The 20,212-nt window shown below is 46.8% G+C and overlaps 1 protein-coding gene across 1 annotated transcript; it reads left to right on the top strand.

The window, feature by feature from the left end:
- Positions 1-13,527: 13,527 nt before the first annotated feature.
- Positions 13,528-19,750, top strand: LOC148016078 (pentatricopeptide repeat-containing protein At3g09040, mitochondrial-like). Its single transcript, XM_087663622.1, has one exon. It carries the CDS (start codon positions 13,743-13,745, stop codon positions 18,309-18,311), a length of 4,569 nt encoding a protein of 1,522 aa, XP_087519748.1. The 5' UTR covers positions 13,528-13,742; the 3' UTR covers positions 18,312-19,750.
- The last annotated feature ends 462 nt before the right edge of the window (positions 19,751-20,212 follow it).

Genomic DNA, 20,212 nt, shown 5'->3' with positions numbered 1-20,212 from the left:
GGGCCATATGTCTTTGAAGGGAATGAAAATGATTCCTGGTTTGCAGTACTTACTGCCCCTTGATTATGCATGTTTTAATTCATGTGAGCATTGTCTTTATGACTGGCAGACTAGGTCTATGCATAAAAATTCTGGTAGGCCACGCATGAGTGAGCCCTTGGCATTGGTACATTCGAATGTCTGTGGGCCCATGCCTTGTCAGTCTATGGGTGGTGCAAAGTATTTTGTTACGTTTATAGATGATTCTTCACGGAAAGTTTGGGCTTATCCCATTAAGCTGAAATCCTATGTCTTGGCTGTGTTTTAGAGATGGCTTGCATTGGTTAAGAACAAGTCTAGGTATAGGCTAAAATGCCTAAGAACAAATCATGGGGGTGAGTATGTCTCACGTGCTTTTGAGCAGTTATGTGATGAGAGGAATATTATACGTCAGTTAACCGCCCCTACACCCCCCCAAAATGGTTTGGCTGAGCGGATGAATAGAACCATCCAGGAGTGTGTACACAGTATGCTTAGCCATGAAGGCCTACCATAGAGCTTTTGTACTGAGGCAGTTAGTACAGCTGTGCATGTCATAAACATATCATCTTCTAGTGGTTTGGATTTCCAGGTTGCAGAGGAGGTATGGACTGGAAAACCTTTCTCTTATGCGCATCTTCGTGTCTTTGGATGTGAGGGATTTTGCCATGTGCCCAGGGACAAGAGAAGTAAGTTGGATCCTAAGAGTGTCAAGTGCATTTTCCTTGGTTATGGGGATGCATGCGAGATGGGTTACCATCTCTGGGATCTGCAGGCGCAAAAAGTCATCCGCAGTCATGATGTAGTCTTCCATGAAGACAAGATGCATCGGCAGCCTGAGAGAGTTGTTGAGATCCGCAGGGTCATATTTCAGGAGGAGCCAAGAGCTCCCACACAGCTAGTTGGACAGCCTACAGTTGCAACAGATGCTCATGGTTAGGGTGTTGGACAGGCAGCAGAGCCTGCCGTGAGATGGTCTACTAGAGACAGATGTCCACCTGATAGATTTCAACCCTCGATGCATTATGTCTTGGTTATAGATGCAGGAGAGCCTTTCACTTATGATGAGGCTATGCACAGGGGTGACAGTCACTCTTGGGAGAGAGCTATGCAATCTGAGATAGATTCCTTGCATAAGAATGACACTTGGGATTTGGTTTCCTTGCCTACGGGCAAGAAGGCTTTGCCATGCAAGTGGGTGTACAAGCTGAAAAGTACCCCTGGACACCCCAAGCCGGCATACAAGGCTAGATTGGTAGCAAAGAGTTTTAAGCAGGAGGATGATGTGGACTTTGATGAGGTCTTTTCTCCTGTGGTTAAGATGACCACCCTGCGCTTAGTCTTGGCTTTGGTTGCTCAGCTTGACTTGGATTTATACCAGATGGATGTCAAGACGGCTTTCTTACATGGGGACTTGTATGATGAGATTTATATGGAGCAGCCTAAGGACTTTGCAGAACCTGGCAGGGAGCACCTAGTGTGCAAATTGAAGAAAAGTCTTTATGGCTTGAAGCAGGCACCTAGGGAGTGGTATCATAAGTTTGATGCCTTTATGCAGTCACATAGGGCTACAACAAGAGTGCTATGGATCCGTGTCTTTACACGAAGAAAGTCCATGATGGTTCTTTATTGATTTTGGTACTCTATGTGGATGATATGTTGATAGCAAGGAAAGCTCATGATGAGCTAGATGCTCTTAAGACTCAACTCAAGAAGAGCTTTGAGATGAAAAATCTAGGATAGGCCGCTCACATACTTGGTATGTGCATCAAACGCAACAGGCATCAAGGACTCCTCTACTTGTCACAGAGGGAGTACATTCATAAAGTCCTTGAGCGCTTCCGCATGCAGGACGTAAAGCCTATTGGCTGTCCATTGCCTTCTTATGTGAAGGTATCACATGCTGATTGTCCACAGACAAATGAGCAGAGGGCCGAGATGGCCAAGATTCCCTATGCATCTGCAGTGGGCAGTCTTATGTATGCCATGATCATCACTTGTCCAAATATTGCCTTTGCAATTGGTGTTGTGGCACGCTATATGGCTACACCTGGCAAGAAACATTGGGATGTTGTGAAGGCTATCATGAGGTACCTGAAGGGCACTGCATATATGTGCATATGCTATGGCAGCCAAGATACAGGAGTCGTGGGGTACATTGACTCTGATTATACAAGACATGCAGATAGTAGGAAGTCCACTTCCGGCTATGTATTCACCTATGCTGGAGGTGCTGTTTCTTGGATGTCCAAGTTGTAGAAATGCACGGTCCTTTCTACTACAGAGGCCGTGGGAGCTTTCGCTCAACCGCCAAGACCCACGGACCGCTTATTGTTTCAAGTGTTCCAAGCCGAGCACTAATGGCTACCTCTCACATAGCCGACGCGCCATCCATATCTACGGGTGTAGTGAGCTTACCTTGATGCCGTTCGAGTTACCTCCTCTCCCGCGCACTCCGGTAGCTCCACGATCCAAGTGCAAGCTTCAAGCAAGCTCCATCCTCAAGCTCCACGCTCCAAGCTCCATTGCCGTGAGCAAGACAAGAGAAGAGAAGAGAAGAAGAGAGGAGACGATGGAGAGCTTCTCCTCCTTGGTCCCTCACCCTCACACACTCACTCCCTCACACTCTCACACTCCCTCTCTCAAGCACAAGCTCAAGCAAGCAAGAACAAGAAGAAGAAGAAGAAGAGGAGAGCTACTTTTGGCCACACACAAGAATGAGCTTCTCATTCACTTTTCAACTTTATATACAAAACCCTAAATCCCTTTTGGGCGGTCATCTCCTTTTCCCCTTTTTACATGGCCGGCCATAGCCTAGACCATTTTTCCCATTGTCCTTCTATCTTCCTAGCTTCCTTTCCACTGCCCGTCTACATTTACAAATCGCACGGGTGAGAGCCCGGCGCTCTTTTACAAGATTTCAGGGTGTGCCTTTTTATTTTAAAATGCGCCTTTCCCCTTTTGCCTTTGCCTTGGACTTTTAAGGTTGCCCTTGTGCTTTTGGCCTTTTCTCCTTTTCTTTCTTTAGTCGGGCTACCTTTTTTCCTCCTTTGCCCTGCGTCTTTTCCACTTTCTTTCGCTCTTTTCGTGTTGGGGTTAACATTACCGAGCACTAATGGCTACCTCTCACATAGCCGACGTGCCATCCATATCTACGGGTGTAGTGAGCTTACCTTGATGCCGTTCGAGTTACCTCCTCTCCCGCGCACTCCGGTAGCTCCACGATCCAAGTGCAAGCTTCAAGAAAGCTCCATCCTCAAGCTCCACGCTCCAAGCTCCATTGCCGCGAGCAAGAGAAGAGAAGAGAAGAGAAGAGAAGAAGAGAGGAGACGATGGAGAGCTTCTCCTCCTCGGTCCCTCACCCTCACACACTCACTCCCTCATACTCTCACACTCCCTCTCTCAAGCACAAGCTCAAGCAAGCAAGAACAAGAAGAAGAAGAAGAAGAGGAGAGCTACTTTTGGCCACACACAAGAATGAGCTTCTCATTCACTTTTCAACTTTATATACAAAACCCTAAATCCCTTTTGGGCGGTCATCCCCTTTTCCCCTTTTTACATGGCCGGCCATAGCCTAGGCCCTTTTTCCCATTGTCCTTGTATCTTTCTAGCTTCCTTTCCACCGCCCGTCTACATTTACAAATTGCACGGGTGAGAGCCCGACGCTCTTTTACAAGATTTCAGGGTGCGCCTTTTTTTTAAAAAATGCGTCTTTCCCCTTTTGCCTTTGCCTTGGACTTTTAAGATTGCCCTTGCGCTTTTGGCCTTTTCTTTTTTTCTTTCTTCAGTCGGGCTACATTTTTTCCGCCTTTGCCCTGCGTCTTTTCCACTTTCTTTCGCTCTCTTTGTGTTGGGGTTAACATTATCCCCCTCCTAGACGAGTGCCAGTCCCATGGCACTCACCATCGTAGGTAGCAGGCTGTAGCATGCACCGAAGACGTGGGTGACAAGGACGCCTGTGGTTTCCGTGGAGCCGTGTTGGTGGTGGTGTGGCAGAAGGTCCTAGGGCCTGTTGGTGGCCAAGGTGGCTGGTGGAAGGTTGTTGGAGTTGGTGGTAGGGCTATGCTGTGTGGGGGATTGCATTGATGGCCATCACAAGTGTTGGTTTGTTGGGGATTCTGCACATGACGATTCTTTGCAGGCTTGTCGGATGGCAAGGGACAAGCATTCAAAGTTGAACGTTGATGAAGAGCGAACAACACCTTATACCTGCAACTGGAAAACCTCACATGTGGTCTCTCCTTAAGGGGTAGTGCTAGGCTTCTCATCGTGCACAAGACATATTTTGATTAGTTTGGGAGACAGGTCGAACTCTAAGCAAGCCTAGAGTATTGTCTTGCACTTGAGGACCCAAACTGTGGATATACTTCGGTGCAGATATTATGTGAGTGCTCGTGCATACTTAGATATTACATAGTTAGAAGACCGTGGGCTAGTTTTTCATAACAATGTGTGGATGAAGCAATGTTGTCCATGTGGAGAAGGAGTACGCATGAAGGCATATGAGACATCCTTTGCATTGTTACTGCACGATGTAGCATAATGGAATACAAGGACACCGCACTTTCAGTAGCTAGAAACCATTGGACTTGCTTGATGAGTACGGTGTACTTTTCATGGCCAATCGTGCGGTGCTTATCACCACTGATTGCAATGGTACGAAGGCAGAGTGCAAAAGAAAATTGTGCAAGTGGGTCAGGGTGACAGGTCTAACCCTAGGCGAGACAAGCTCCCCAGGTATGTCCTGCCCTTGATGTGCCCTGAACAATTGTGGGTGATTGTAAGGGGCTAGGGGACTAGGGACGAAGCCGACCGACCAAGGTCACCAGACGTTCCTAATTTGAGGACCCCTAGGTGTTGTGATGTGATCGTGGGTGCTTCTTATTTTTCCGTTCATTTCTTTTCCTTTTCTTTTCCTTTCTTTTCGTTTCTTTTTCATTTTCTTTTTCTTTTTCCTTCTTTCTTTTCTTTTTTCTCTTTTTTTTTTGTGCCTAAGTACAACCATTACAATATGTTGAGGCTATCAGCCTTTCAATGGGTTGGAAAATGTCAAGCGTCGAAGGCTCCGAAAGTGAATAGTACAATGATGATGGTGCCCTAGCCTCGTTGTTAGAGAAGCACTTGGTGAAAGGGGGAGATACACTTGAGCTATTGCAACCCTCCATGCGGCATATTCGATGTGGGTACAATTGAGGTGACAGCTGCCGTGAGCCAACTATAGAGCTTGACCCAAAAAGGGGGCGTGGCCCAGGAATGTTTTGTGGGTGATGCAATGTGGGCGGTTGGCAAGGGTGCTTTCGGCAGCGTGGCTTTGCCGCGGCTCGTTGTGGGGTTGTGGGTGTTGCAGTGATTGGGCATTGAACATTTTCGCACAAGGACCTGTATCATCCTACATCCACTTGTCGCTTTATGAGAGCATATGCATTGTGTATGCCGCAACTATATTAAACCAGTGCAATTCAAGGAGACATCACTTAGTTGACTAGACATTTATCACCTACGCTTGATTAGCTTTTTCTTTTGCTAAGGCGTAGCATATATTAAACGCAGATATGATAAGTTCATACAAGTCAGGAACATGTTAACAGTTAACAAGTCGGGAACACTTAACCATTTAAAAACAAAAAGTCCTGGCCAGTTATCATTTGATAAGCCCTTTATGCATTATGGGCTACTCGATTTGTACAAGGCGGGGCGAGTCTGGATAGCCGGGTGATTGGGGCTCTGCTGGTGTGGGGCTCCCGTGGGGGTGAGCAGGGAACATGTCGGTCGGGACATGAATGGTGTAATCCCGGCCCGCTACCATCTCCAGAATATCTTTAAATAGTTCATTAAATTCTTCTCTTTCCTGAGCTGCCCTTTCTGCCTTTGAGCGTCTGGGGCCCGAGCGGGAGCTGGGAGCTCGTGCCACTAGTGCTGCCACCTGTTGCACATTTCGAGTCTCGAATTTCCTGACTCGAGGATTCTTCGGCCTTCGCCCTGGGCAGTGTCGCTTAAGGCCTCGCTTCTTGGCATACCTCTTGATGGTGGGCACATAGCGCTCCAGTGGAGGGGCGCATGCCACATGCTCCCGCCTTCTGCGAAGAGCGTCTTTGCATGCTAGATCTCCATGATTCTCCATGCGTTACGCCGCAAAAGGAAACCTGCAAGATGCACTCCAAGGGTCAGACCTTGATACAAGATACAACTGTTTGTATGGAAGGGATTTTAGTATGGTTTATCAAGCGCATGTGATAAGAAGGGGAGGGGTGAGGCATGCAGTGTTTTGTCGTAACGGGATGGCCCCCATGATGATGTTCGTTTTGCTTCCAGCCATTAGCCAATATTGGCTTATGCTAAGTTGTGTGGACTGGTTGTCATGGAGTGGGATAGGGCACATCCTCGGAAGGATAGACCAAAAAGGGAAGAAGGTGTATAGAGAGGGGCTGCACCCTGTCTACACCATCAGTGTTGTTGGTCAAGGCTTCCTATGGCGGTAACGTGGGTTGCATGCCCTTCACTTGGAGGTGGGAGTGGTCACACGGCTTTTAAATGTGTGATGAGAAGAGGACTTGAGGAGGTTAGCCTGTTAGAACCAACTCTTCTCCCTGCGCTTGACTATCATTACTTGTGTGTGTTGATATTGTTTATACAAGGTGACACAAAAATTAGTGTTTATTTATATACATATCTATGAACCCATGTCACATCACGAGGATAAGAACCAAGTGTAGAACTCGGGGTTGTACCGGAGCGTGGCACACGCATCTAGTATTCGTGGCAGCTGACTTAATACTGATAGATATTTTGCCACGTCGAGTAGCATGGAACCTTGACCGAGTCTACTGGCAATATGTAACTCCTCCTCAGTGAGAACCTTATCAATCAAAGGGCCCTGTAGCCTAGTCCCAGCTAAGTCCGTACCCCGAATGTCAGTGAGCACTCGAAGGAAAGTTGGTGCCACGTAGGTTGGGTCTCTTTGAGACCGCCATTTGGCCAATCGCTCTTCTGAGACCGTCATGATCTGAGCCCCTAGTTCGGCCATTACAACGCGGCTTTCGCACCAACGCTGCTCAAATTGACTCTGGCCTGCTGACAGTCGCTTTAGTAGCTCTATGTCTACGAGATTCGGTTGGCAGAGCACTTCATTGAACGTGATGGTTAAGCGCAGTTCGTCAACCTCCTCGTCAGGGATGAGTCGCATATGTTCATGCAGGAGCCTATCGTAGTGCCCATTAAGATGTTCTTGTTCTTCCCATGATAGAGGAAAGGTCAAGTAATCTCCGAGCTGCTCCTTGGGGATCGTGCCCACGTCCGCAAGGACGTAGACACGCACGACCACTTTGAGCTTAGCCTCCAGCTCAGTTAAGCATTCTGCGACACTTCTATGTTCAACGAGGGCTTGCTCGGTTGCTATCTCATGCAAAGTTCTAAGAGTTTCCTTAGGCTTTAGCATGGCGGGGGGCTCAGGCCTAGATGAGCAAGATTGGTCAATGCTAGGTTTTCTTATGCTCTTGGGGTTCTCACGTTTCTCCTGAGGTTTTGCTGCTATTTCATCATGGTTCTTCTCGGATGTGACTGGTATAGATTTGTCACCCTGTTGTGACAGCGTTGTATCCACTCTTGATTGATCAATATGAGTTCTATTGTCAGTGGATAGAGTGTTGCAAGTAATTGTTGATGGCAACTGTTGCTTTGGTTTGTCAGAGCACACAGATGTGTCTAAGGTTTCACCGCTATTAGGAGAGGCATCAGTGGGTTCATTGGTGGATGGACTCGATGCTTTATTCATCAGCTCTCCAGCGCCCTTCGTCTCAATGTTCTTTGGGTCCACAACCACCTGCATCTGTTGTTGTTTTCTCTGCTTTCTCCTCTTTTTCTTGGTCAATGAAGGTGCCTCTCTCAACAACTCAGGACCCTGGGCTATATCAACCGTTGATGTGTTTGGTCGGGCCTCAGCATTTCCTTTCTCTAGCGTGTCCTTATGGGACATAGCCGTGGTTTGCTGAATAGCCTTGCCCGATTGTGAGGGCACAACTGCCGCTCTTTTCGGAGAGTCTAGCTTTTCAACCAACCCCCTTGTGTTCGACTCCTCCGTCCTAGGCTTTAGGCACTTTGAAAGTGTTGGAGTTGTTGAGGGATTTGGTTGCGACACCTCCTCCACAGATAAACTACTAAGGACACGTTCCACAAGGGGCATTGTCACGGCCAAGGGCTGTGACTGCTGTGATCCCTGATTGGAAGTAGTAGCAACTAGTTCAGTGGGCTGGCTACCCTTTGTGGATTGCGGTGTCAAGTCCCTAGGGCAGTCAGAAGTGGCTGTGTCTTTCATTGGCCTTTGAGCACTCATTTGTGTAGATCGAACATGAGCTGATCTAGTCGCATTAGGTGGCTTAGGCATATCCTTGGGTCGAGAGGTATGGATGGCATCATGTCCCACCTCTTTGACGGTTGGAAGCTTAGATGGAGGTAGAGATTGGAATTGAGCAGTCGCCCTTGACAACTACTGTGGTGCTTCCTGTGTCTGTTTGGGAGAAGAGGACGTAGGAGATCTAGGACTCTTAGGTGGACTTGGCACTCGCTGAATGATCTGCTCGAGGTTACTAGACGATTGTGCCATTTGCTTTGTTGAGCGATCAGCCTTGCCTTGAGCAATGTTGTGCCTATGATGCTTGTTCTCCCCTTGGGGAATCAAAGGCTCCTTGGGCGCTAACGGATTTTGTGCCTGCTCAATGGCTACGTATGACATCCGTCGATTTAGCATGCTAGGCTGGGGCTCTTTCCTTCGAACAGTCATGTCTGGTTTCTTGCCTTGAGACCTAGAGTTTCTCTTAGATTTCCTCCTATGCCATGCTTTTGAGGCACTCTGGCCTTCAGCTGATGGAGGCGGTTTAGCATGGGATTTTGGTATCCAAATCCATTGGTTACCTGCGTAGTATCCTTGAGCACGTAGCAACACTTTGGATATCCACGCGGCGTTGTGCTGACTCTCCATCGATGCCTTCGTCTATAAGGCTTGGGCTTCTTTTGGGGTCTTCTAGGATATTTGTAAGTCCAAAGCCCGTCCTTGGCATTGTCTCTTGACCTTCTTGTTTCAGGCCTGGCCCCACTCACTAGTTCTCGTTGTTCGACCTGTGCTTGTATCAACTCTTCCAACAAGTCCTTGCCCTCATTTGTAGGCTTGATTGTTATGTCATCACCTTCCTTGCCTTTCCCTTGAGGTTCGATGAGGTCACTCTTGCTAAAGGTGGTGACTATCCTCACACCCGGTAGTGTCAGGTGTATCCTCTGTGCTACATAGTCAGCCTCACACTTGGTCGCCCTTTTGAAGGGTCTTCCTAGGAGAGTTTCTTTCCTGCAGCTAGCACTTTTTGGAGGAACATGAAATAGGATAGGCAAGCTTTCCGTTTCAATTGTCGCAAGGATTTTGCACTTCCCCATGAGTGCTTGCGGGTGTCCCCCATAAGGGCTAAGAGTTGCACTAGTCGGTGTGAGCTCTGGTTGGCCTAGTAGGATCCATGATTCATAGGTCAAGATGTTAAAATCTGTTCCTTCATCAATCAGAGCGTCGATAGTATGCTCTCTTTTCGCGGTGAGTTTGACCCTAAGATAAGCAGGTGGTACTATGTCTTCATCTTCCGGGTCCTGGCTTGTAAATTTAAGCCTTCTGACAAATGCCCTTGAGTTCTCAACTGCATGACCAGATGTGGATTCTCCACTGCTGTCTTGGATCGTCAGTGCAGTGCTATTCAAGGTACATCTCTCGTCAAGAGTGTCATGTCTAGTCATCTTGGCATTTGTAGCTTGCTGATGTTGCATTCTGCTTTGACTAGACATGGTATGAACACAATGTCTTTGTGTTCTCGTGATGTGGCCTGTTTGCCCTTGATGGCTAGGTTGGCCCATTGCTGTTCTAGGGTCTCTGTTTGTCTATATTCGGGTACGGGCTTTTGGTTGCTCTATTGCAAGTGGGACTCCATGCTCATGTAGAGCCATTGCTACGCTAGGGTCCAATTTGGAGGACCTGTCACGGCGCGCGTTTTCTCTCCAACCTACTCGGAGGAGGTGCAGATGCAGGGGTCGGGGGGGGGGGGGCAGTCCCCTCGGCCCGCAGGGCCGTTACGGTAGACGCCATATGCAATTTGGAGGGCCGTTTATAGCCAAATTTTGAACTACGTGCTCTAAATTTTAGCCCGGTTATGGATCTATGATGTGCCTTCAGCTCTACGTAGCCTTAGGGGTCAATCTCGGGGTTTAGATGTATCAGAATTTGTGTTCTAGACACGTGTCCGATTTTGACAGTTTTCTGTCCAATTCTCAGATGTCCGATGTTCAGGAGTCCGATTATCAGAATCGGACGTCCGATTTTGGGTTGGTCCGATCGGCCCAGTGGTCCGATTTTGCTCACGTCCGATTCTAGGAGTCGGATCAAAAAGTGGTCCGATTTTCAAGTGGTCCGATTCTGGGAATCGGATGGGACAGGGTGGTCCGATTCTGGCTGGTCCGAGTGGTCCGATTTTGGGACTCGTCCGAGTGTCCGAGTCGGACGGATTGGTCCGAGTGGTCCGATCGGACGAGCGTCTGAGTCCGAGTGGTCCGAGCGTCCGATTCTCAAAATCGAACGGGATGGTCCGAGTGCCACGTGGCACGTCCGATCAAGCTGGTCCGATTCTGGGAATCGGACGGTCCGACTTCCGAACTCGGGTGGTCCGATTCTGGGAATCGGACCATAGTGAGTTGGTCCGAGTGCGTCAGCGACGGGCGCGATTCCAGTGCGTTTGACCCCTCCTCACTGTCTGGTGCACACAATCACCACAAACTTTTTAAATCTGATCAGGGCACTTGTTGGAAAACATCAAACTCACCTGGAGCAGCACGAATCACCGATGCCTAGGAATCGGGGCAGCGCTTCCTCGTCCTGTGAACTAGAAGTTCTCTCTCTCTCTCTCTCTCTCTCACAAGGCAAACCAAGGAAATGAGGTCTGTCCTGGCCTCCCAGGCCTCTTAAGGTCCTTTCCGAGCACTGCAGAACCTCACAGCTAGTTCCTTGTCCCTATCTTACCCAGAAACTTGAATCTGGTCCCCTGTTTCCCTGTTTTAGCCTGTTATACAGCAACAGAAAACCCCACTGTTTGCCTGTTTTTTTTTCTTCTTTTTCCTTGTTTTTTCCTACCCTAAATGCATCCAAATCACAAAATAAATACCTACACTACTCCATTCCACAATATAAATCTCAGAAAGCAACAAACCTACTTGCCAAGGAGATCGAATACCATCTTCAACCCCCTCGCTTCCTACCTATCTACCTCAAGCACCGGTTCGGGGGAAACCCCTTACTTTGATGCTCGATTCGAAGCGCGCAAGCGCTCAAGGCTTGAATCCGTTGGTCCCGGCAACGGAACCAAAATGTGGGAGCTTTCGCTCAACCGCCAAGACCCACGGACCGCTTATTGTTTCAAGCGTTCCAAGCCGAGCACTAATGGCTACCTCTCACATAGCCGACGCGCCATCCATATCTACGGGTGTAGTGAGCTTACCTTGATGCCGTTCGAGTTACCTCCTCTCCCGCGCACTCCGGTAGCTCCACGATCCAAGTGCAAGCTTCAAGCAAGCTCCATCCTCAAGCTCCACGCTCCAAGCTCCATTGCCGCGAGCAAGACAAGAGAAGAGAAGAGAAGAGAAGAAGAGAGGAGACGATGGAGAGCTTCTCCTCCTCGGTCCCTCACCCTCACACACTCACTCCCTCACACTCTCACACTCCCTCTCTCAAGCACAAGCTCAAGCAAGCAAGAAGAAGAAGAAGAAGAAGAAGAGGAGAGCTACTTTTGGCCACACACAAGAATGAGCTTCTCATTCACTTTTCAACTTTATATACAAAACCCTAAATCCCTTTTGGGTGGTCATCCCCTTTTCCCCTTTTTACATGGCCGGCCATAGCCTAAGCCCTTTTTCCCATTGTCCTTCTATCTTCCTAGCTTCCTTTCCACCGCCCGTCTACATTTACAAATTGCACGGGTGAGAGCCCGGCGCTCTTTTACAAGATTTCAGGGTGCGCCTTTTTATTTTAAAATGCGCCTTTCCCCTTTTGCCTTTGCCTTGGACTTTTAAGGTTGCCCTTGCGCTTTTGGCCTTTTCTCCTTTTCTTTCTTCAGTCGGGCTACCTTTTTTCCGCCTTTGCCCTGCGTCTTTTCCACTTTCTTTCGCTCTCTTCGTGTTGGGGTTAACAGAGGCCGAGTATGTTGTAGCCACCACTGAGGCTTGCAAGAAGGCCATTTGGTTGGGTCGTTTGGTTGCTGACCTTGGTATTGATGCTACCCCTACACTGCATTCGGATTCTATGAGTGCTATTCAATTAGCCAAGAATCCGGTATTCCATGCGAAGATGAAACACGTTGAGGTGAGGTACCACTTCATACGTGGGGTCGTTGAGGACAAGTCTGTTGATCTTGTCAAGATCTCGATTGACCAGAATCCTACAGATCTGCTCACGAAAAGCCTCTCTACAAAGCGCTTTGCCTTCCTCAGGAGATTGATAGGCGTGGGATGAGATGACGTCTTTCCTCATCCTGTTGTACATGTGTACATGTTGTACTGTCTTTTTTTTCTTTTTCTTTTCACTTCTCACTAGGGCAGATTCGCCTTTAAGTGGGAGGTTGTTGGGGGTAAAGGCGCCTCCGCCTAGCCGCCCGTGTATTACTACACTGACAGTCACCGCCACTACACACTACAGGTGGCGGGTGCTCATCATCGTTACTTTATTCTTTATTCTTTTAGTGACAGTCTGAATAAAGGAAGGCCCGGTCACACATTGTGACTGTCGGAGTTCCCATTTCTTGTCTCTCTCTTTCTTGCTCTTGCTCTCCCACCATAGCTCTCGAGTGCAAGCTTCGATCCTTCTCACCTTTCATTAGGTTTAGAATTTAGGGCTTTAGGCTTTAGGCTTAGAATTTAGGTTTAGAATTTAGCCTTAGCGGCCTGTTGTTTGCAGGGTATAGCCCATAACTTCCTCCAAGTTCACTTAAAAGTTAAGGTTAAAAATAATGTTGTAACTTATAGTATCAATATATATAAATACATAAATTAATAAACTAAAAAACTACATTTCTATAGCAAGGTTTGTAAAATCATTCTCTTCTCTAGGAAGGGAAAATTTTTTTCCTTACCCTCGGATAACAAGGTTGAAAAAATATTTGTGTTCTCTTGAAGGTCAAAATACCTCTAGAAGGGCTCTGCAACCCTTTTTTTTAAACCCCTAAAATTTGTCATTGTGAGGCGTGGCATGGCCCTTAATTCCACTTTGTAGAAAGGTTTTTTTTTTTTTTTTTAAGGGGTAATGCGATATATTATTCAGGTGACGCAGACATCACGTCTATCCCTGGAGGCTGGGATTTGGGCTGGGGTGAGCTATGTTGTGCCATTCATGATTCCGGGTTCTCCACCGTGGATGGATAAGTGGGCCACGTAGGATCCACATTAGTGGGGCCATGAAGCTCGCCACGTGGGCCAATAGGAATCGAAAGAAGGCAGACACAATCGATTATGCGAGCTTTTGGGAATGTGGCCGGCAGACATCTGCGGGTACTCACGGATGCTGCCATTGACGGTTTGCATTGTGAGCTACTGGGAATTTAGCAGAATTGCTTTGTTCAATCTTTGAAGGGTCGGATTCTGACAGTCTTCACCGTGGAGGCTCTTGTCATGCCCTTCCTGGTCCGATCAGCACACTGGTGATCATAAGACTAGGGATGATGTCAGGTCCCTGTGCCTGCAGTGTGTCTGCCATTGAACCTTGGCAAAACCCTGTCAGTTTCACCTCTGCGGGACAACACCCCAACTTGCAGGCCCGTAAATTTGATCCTGGTATCAGAGCAATATCACTATCCATGGTGAAACCGCCAGAAGCCCCCCTTAGTTGGGAGATGCTGAACATAGAGGAAGCACTCGTTCTCTTGCAACAGGGACATGAAGTGCCTACCGTGGATGACTTCATTTCTCTCTCCCGGAAGTGCCGCAGGCAGCACGAGCTGCCGCTTGCGAAGAGTGTCCACATGCACATCTGTGATCATGGGGTTGAATCACACAAAGTGCTCGGGAATTTCCTCGTTCCAATGTTTGTGGATTGTGGAAGCATGTCTGATGCTTGGCAGGTTTTCAACCGTTTGGCACATCGAGACGAGCATTCTTGGACATCACTCATACAAGGACATGCGGATTGTGGGGAATTGCAGTGTGCATTCCTTTTATATGAAGAGATGGCTCTGGATTGTGCAAATCCTAGCCGGCATACATTTGTCCCTTTACTAAATGCTTGCTCTGAGCTTACCTGGATTAAAAGAGGGCGAGAGCTGCATGCCGAGATTGTTATAAGGGGTTTTGATAATGATATTTTTCTGGGTGACACACTCGTGGATATGTATGCTAAATGTGACTCCCTCACAGATGCACAGGAAGTGTTTGACAAGCTATCGGAACGTGGTGTGGTTTCCTGGACTGCACTGATCGGGGGATATGCTAATCAGGGTTTAAGTAAGGAAGCACTGAAATTCTTAACAAAAATGCAAGAAGCAGATGTCTCGCCAAATCCTATGACCTGTGTTTGTGGCCTGAAAGCTTCAGGTAATGTGGAAGATATTGATGAGGGTCAGGTTATACACACCTTAGTTGCAAAAGAGGGCTTTGAAGACGATCCTTTTGTCAGCACCTCTCTGATTGATATGTATGCCAGATGTGGTTTGATGGTAGATGCCCAAGCAGTGTTTGATGAGTTGGAAGTCCACAATGCTGTCATGTGGACGGCTCTAATGGCAGGGTATACTGAACAGGGGCTTGATGACACAGCATTGTGTTGTCTGAAAGGAATGCAGGCAGAGGGTGCAACCCCAACTCCTCATACATATGTTTGCAGTTTGAAAGCTTGTGGTAGAGTAGAAGCTTTAGAGCAAGGACGAGAGATACATGACGACATTGTCAAGAAAGGATATGAACACTCTATTTTTGTGGACAACAGTCTGATTGAGATGTATGTGAAGTGCAGCTCACTTGAAGAAGCACGTGCAATGTTTGATGGTCTGCCAAGTCATGATGCTGTTTTGTGGACTACATTAATGATGGGGTTTTCTGATCAGGGGCTGGATGAAGAAGCACTGAATTGTTTCGACCAAATGCAAGTGGAGGGTGCCCGTCCAACTGCTATCAGTTACAATTGCATATTGAAAGCTTGTGGCAGTATGGGTGCCATTAACAGGGGCCAAGAATTACACGATAGGATTGTAAAAGAAGGATTAGAGCAAGAGATCTCTGTCGGCACTGCTTTGGTGGACATGTATGCTAGGTGTAATTTATTTGTTGATGCACAGGTTACATTTGATGATTTGCCAGTTCGAAGCATGACAACTTGGACTGCTTTAATAACACGTTATGCCGAACAAGGGCTTGGTGAGAAAGCTGAGACTTTTTTTAAACAAATGTTTCGAGAAGGCATCTGCCCTGATGCTCTTACATTCACTTCTAGCTTGAAAGTTTGTGACAGCATTGGATATTTAGACAGGTGCCAGGAGCTACATATTGAGATCATCAAGCATGGTCTTGAACAAGACCCTATTATTTCAAGCGCTTTGGTAGATGCATATGCAAATTGTGGTGCTCTTGCAGAATCACAGGAACTGTTTAACTTGCTGCCTGTGCGAGATGTTGTTTCCTGGACTTCCCTTATTTCACACTATGTGGAGAATGCGTGTGATGATGAAGCATGGAATTGCTTATATGAGATGCAGTTTGAGGAGGGCATTTCTCCAAATTCTGTGACATTAGTTTGGATCTTAAAATCTTGTGGTACCTCAGAAGCTATAGATAAGGGCCAAGGTATACATGATTGGATTGTCAAAAAGGGTTTAGAAAGGGATTCTTTTGTTGGGAATGCCTTAGTGAGCATGTATGCTAAATGTGGATTGTTTCTAGAAGCACAAGAGGTGTTTAACAAGTTGCCCATACAAAGTGTAGATTCATGGACTGCACTCATAGTGGGCTATAGTGAAGGCGGGTATGACAAGGATGCATTAAGATGCTTGGAGCTAATGCTCCAAGATGGCGTATCACCAGATTTTACCTCATTACTCTTTACTTTGAAAGCTTCTACTAGCCTATGTGATGTAAGCATGGTCCAAGGAATACATAAGCTGGTTGTCCAGAAGGGATTAGAAGCTGACCATTCTATTTGTTCTGCATTGATTGATAACTATGCGACATGTGGGTTGCTTGCAGAAGCTGATAGTGTGTTTGACTATATGCCATCTCGGAATGTATCTCTTTGGACATCTTTAATTGATGGTTATGCTGAACATGGGCTCATTGAGGAAGTTCATCAGAGTTGGAAGCAAATGCAGTCAGAGGGTGTCTCTCCAGATCCCTTGACTTTCGTGTGTAGCTTGAAATCTTGTGACTTGCTGGAGCCCACAAGTTGGGGCTGGAATCTGCATGATGAAATTCTTTTAAAGGGGTTTGAAAGTGAACCTTTAGTTGGCAGTAGGCTAGTGAACATGTATGCCAGATGTGGCTTGCTTGCAGAAGCAACATGCACGTTTACCAAGCTGCCAACTAAAGATGCTACCTGTATGACTGCACTTCTTGCAGGATATGCTGAATATGGTCACTGCGAGGATGCTCTAACTTGTTTGGAGGTGATGCAAGAAAGTGGCATTACTCCAATTGCTTATATTCACACCTTAAAAGCATGTTCCACCATAGAAGCAAGAGAAACAGGCGAGAAAATTTACCAAGAGATAACGAAAAAGGGATTGGATAAGATTTCGCACGTCTGCAGTGCTGTAATGGCTATGTATTCAAAATGTGGTCTGCTTGCAGAAGTACAAGAAGTGTTTAACAAGCTTTCAGTTAAAGATGTTGTTTCATGGACGGGGCTGCTGAGTGTTTATATTGAACATGGGCTTCATGAGAAGGCATTGAAATGTTTTGATCAAATGCAAGAGGAAAGCCTGATTTTAGATCATGTAACACTTGCTTGTTGCTTGAAGGCTTGCACTGCCACAGGAGCTATTATCAAGGGTCAAGAAGTGCATAACATTGTCAATATGCATGGATTGGAGACAGATCCTTTCATTAGTAGTTGTCTTGTGGATATGTATGCCAAATGTAGCTCAATTGCAGAGACACATATAATGTTTGACATGTTGCCAGCTCAAAATATTTTTGCTTGGACTGCTCTTGTAACAATGTATAGTGAACATGAGCTTCATGATGAAGTGCTCAATTGTGTTGAAGTGATGCAAGCAGAGAACCTGTCCCCAAATATTTTCATATTTGTTTGTGCCTTAAAGGCTTGTGGTAGGATAGGAATTGTAGACGAGGGTATGGAATTGCACATGGAGATTGTCAAAGGAGGATTGGAAATTGACTCTTTTCTTGGTAGTGCTTTGGTTGGGATGTATGGCAAATGTGGTCAATTTTCAGAGGCTAAGGAGGTGATTAATAAGCTTCCAGTCCAAAATCTAATTGTCTGGAATGCATTGATCACAGGTTATGCTGAGTATGGACTTGCTGAAGAGGTAATCGGCTGTTGGGAACAGATACAAAAGCTTAGCATGTCCCCAGACAAAGTCACATTTATCTGCAGCTTGAAAGCCTGCAATAGTTTGGGAAGCATGTCCAAGGGTCAGGAAATACATACCGAGATCGCAAAAGTGGGACTTGATGGAGACCTCATAATTACTAGTGTTTTAATTACTATGTATGCAAACGGTGGTTTTGTTCAAGAAGCACAGCAAATCTTTGATAGATTCCCAGTCCAAGATGTGGTCTTATGGACAACTTTGATTGCTGGGTATGCCAAGCATAATAGGTATGGTGAAGCAGCCCTCAACTATTTGGATCAAATGAGATTGGAAGGTATACATGCTGATGCTGTCACTTATGCTTGTAGCTTAAAAGCATGTGTCAGCATTGGAGCCTTAAATAGGGGCAGAGAGTTGCATGCAGAGATTGTCAAGGAGGGTTTTGAAGGCAACCCTTACATAGGAAGCAGCTTGATGAAACTGTATGCCATGTTTGGCTTTCTACTGGAAGCACAAGAAGTGTTCGATGAACTGGTACACAAAGATTTGGTTTCATGGGCTGCATTTCTTTCAGGATTTGGTGAACATGGACTTGGTTGTGAAGTACTAAAAGGTCTGGAACGAATGTGCTTGGAGGGAATGCCTGTCAGTGCTGTGGATTTTGTGTCCAGGTTGAAAGCTTGTCTCCCATTGGTAACTATGGAAGGACCACAGTATAGAAACATTTTATCATCAGCACCAACTTAACTAGTCAAGAAAGTTTCAGGTACAATTTCTCAACTACATCAGCAGTTAAATGAAGGATTGTCCTTTTGAGCACTGCATTGAGCAAATACAATTCTCTGGGCAAACTGCTGGACAATTTCAACATATTGGAGTTGCACACACTCGCTTAAATCGGACTTTTTGTTGATGCAAACCAATGGCCTATTTTATGCTATTTCCTTCATGCACAATACACCTCTCCAGGACTTTCCATACTTTATCTGTCCACTTTTGACCTCAAGAGATAATAGCCATGCCTTGGCAAAGAACTTCGGACCCAGGTCAGGGTTTACAATGATCTGTTGCTCCAGTTTCCTCACCAATGCCATTATACAGCTTTGAGGCTTGAGTCAGCCCTGCCACAAATGATGGGCAGGTGAGGTCATACATGAAGGGGATGCTTATGGATTCAGGGCAGGATGACCTGGTGCACTATTCCCAAATAACTGTCTGCTTCAAATGTATATTAATATGTGGGACTGAAAATCGCAGCTGTAGTGAGTGTGCTGTGTTTTTATGGGCACTAAATTTGATGCGAATGTCATGCATGTGGATACAGGGGACCAGACCTTCTAGTGACACCTCTGGGATAGTTGACAGCCAAGGAGAGTTTCCTACTTCCTATGGCTTGTGGCACATGAGGGTCTGGCAGTTGGCAATTGAATGGAGTCTGCACGTGAAGCCCACTGCAATGCTTGGAGACTCCAAAGCATTGCCTATGGTCATGTGAGGCGGCAGAGCTTGTGTGGAGAGGTGCCTGCCGTCTACTTCAGAGCAGGCAGCTGGGTCTAGCAGTCTGCAATTGTTTGGCCCAGATCAGCAAGATGGACTCTGCATGCTTGGAGACTGCTTAGCACTGCCTATCGTCACATGAGGTGGTGCAGCTGGTGTGAAGAGGTGCCTGCTCTCTACTTCCTCGAGCATGTGCCTAGCTTGGGGTGTACCTCATGGGGGGCCTTTTGCTGGCAGGCAGTCAGCCAGAGTCGCCATCTACTATATGATGCAGAGATGCAGGACACAATCTTCATCGTTGAGGTTGGTTCATGTGCCGTGGTGGACCTGGAGGTTTTGTCCAGCCACAGGTACTGGAACCTACTGCTGCATCACAATCAGAGGTATGGGAGCTCGTTGGGAGCCTCACAGAGTGGCACATCTGGATGGCATGGTTCCAGATGATTTTAAGTGGCAAGAGCTTGTATGCCACCTTGGCAGAGCTCCAATCATCCATCACTCCCTGCATGGTGGTTAGGAGCAGCTACAAGGAGACTCAACACACCAAACAGGAGTTTCAGCAGCAGCCTCTTCACACTGTGGAATGGCTTGTTCTTCACTTTATAGGACGGCCACCCTCAGTGCTAGACTTCACCATGGCTTCTATTCCTGAACCTCTCTAGACCACCCTGAGAGGCTTGCATATACAAGTATATTTTGATTTGTAGACAGCTCCAGCCAGAGTTTTGGGCATTTGTACTTTGTTTAATTTTTCTTCTATGTAATGTAACTAGCCTCACCTTTTTTTTGACAGAATAAAAAAAGGGGACAGGGCTTGAGCAAACTTGACATGAGCAATGAATGTCATGCATATGGAGGCATAACTTTAAAATCAGTCTGTCTGTGATCTCTGCAACTGCCCATGCGGTAGTTTGTGGTTGGTGTTGGGATGGCCTGCACATTCAAGTCAGGTTATTTCTCTGGAGCATTCTTTACTTGATCTTGCCTTGGATGCATCAAACAAGTGGGCTGTTTTGGCTTCACCTGGGCTCACATTAGCTGCTTTCATTGATGTATTGCAGAGTTGTTTGACTCCCAGTGAGGTCTAACAGATTTCCACAAAATCAAGAGCATGTGCCTGCTTAATGGCAATGTGCAGTTATGCGAGTAAG

The sequence above is a fragment of the Lygodium microphyllum genome, chromosome 23 (assembly GCF_053477565.2).
Source record: "Lygodium microphyllum isolate KBCC chromosome 23, Lygodium_microphyllum_v1.1.10, whole genome shotgun sequence".
Taxonomy (NCBI): Eukaryota; Viridiplantae; Streptophyta; class Polypodiopsida; order Schizaeales; family Lygodiaceae; genus Lygodium; species Lygodium microphyllum.
This window is presented reverse-complemented; position numbering and strand designations above follow the sequence as displayed.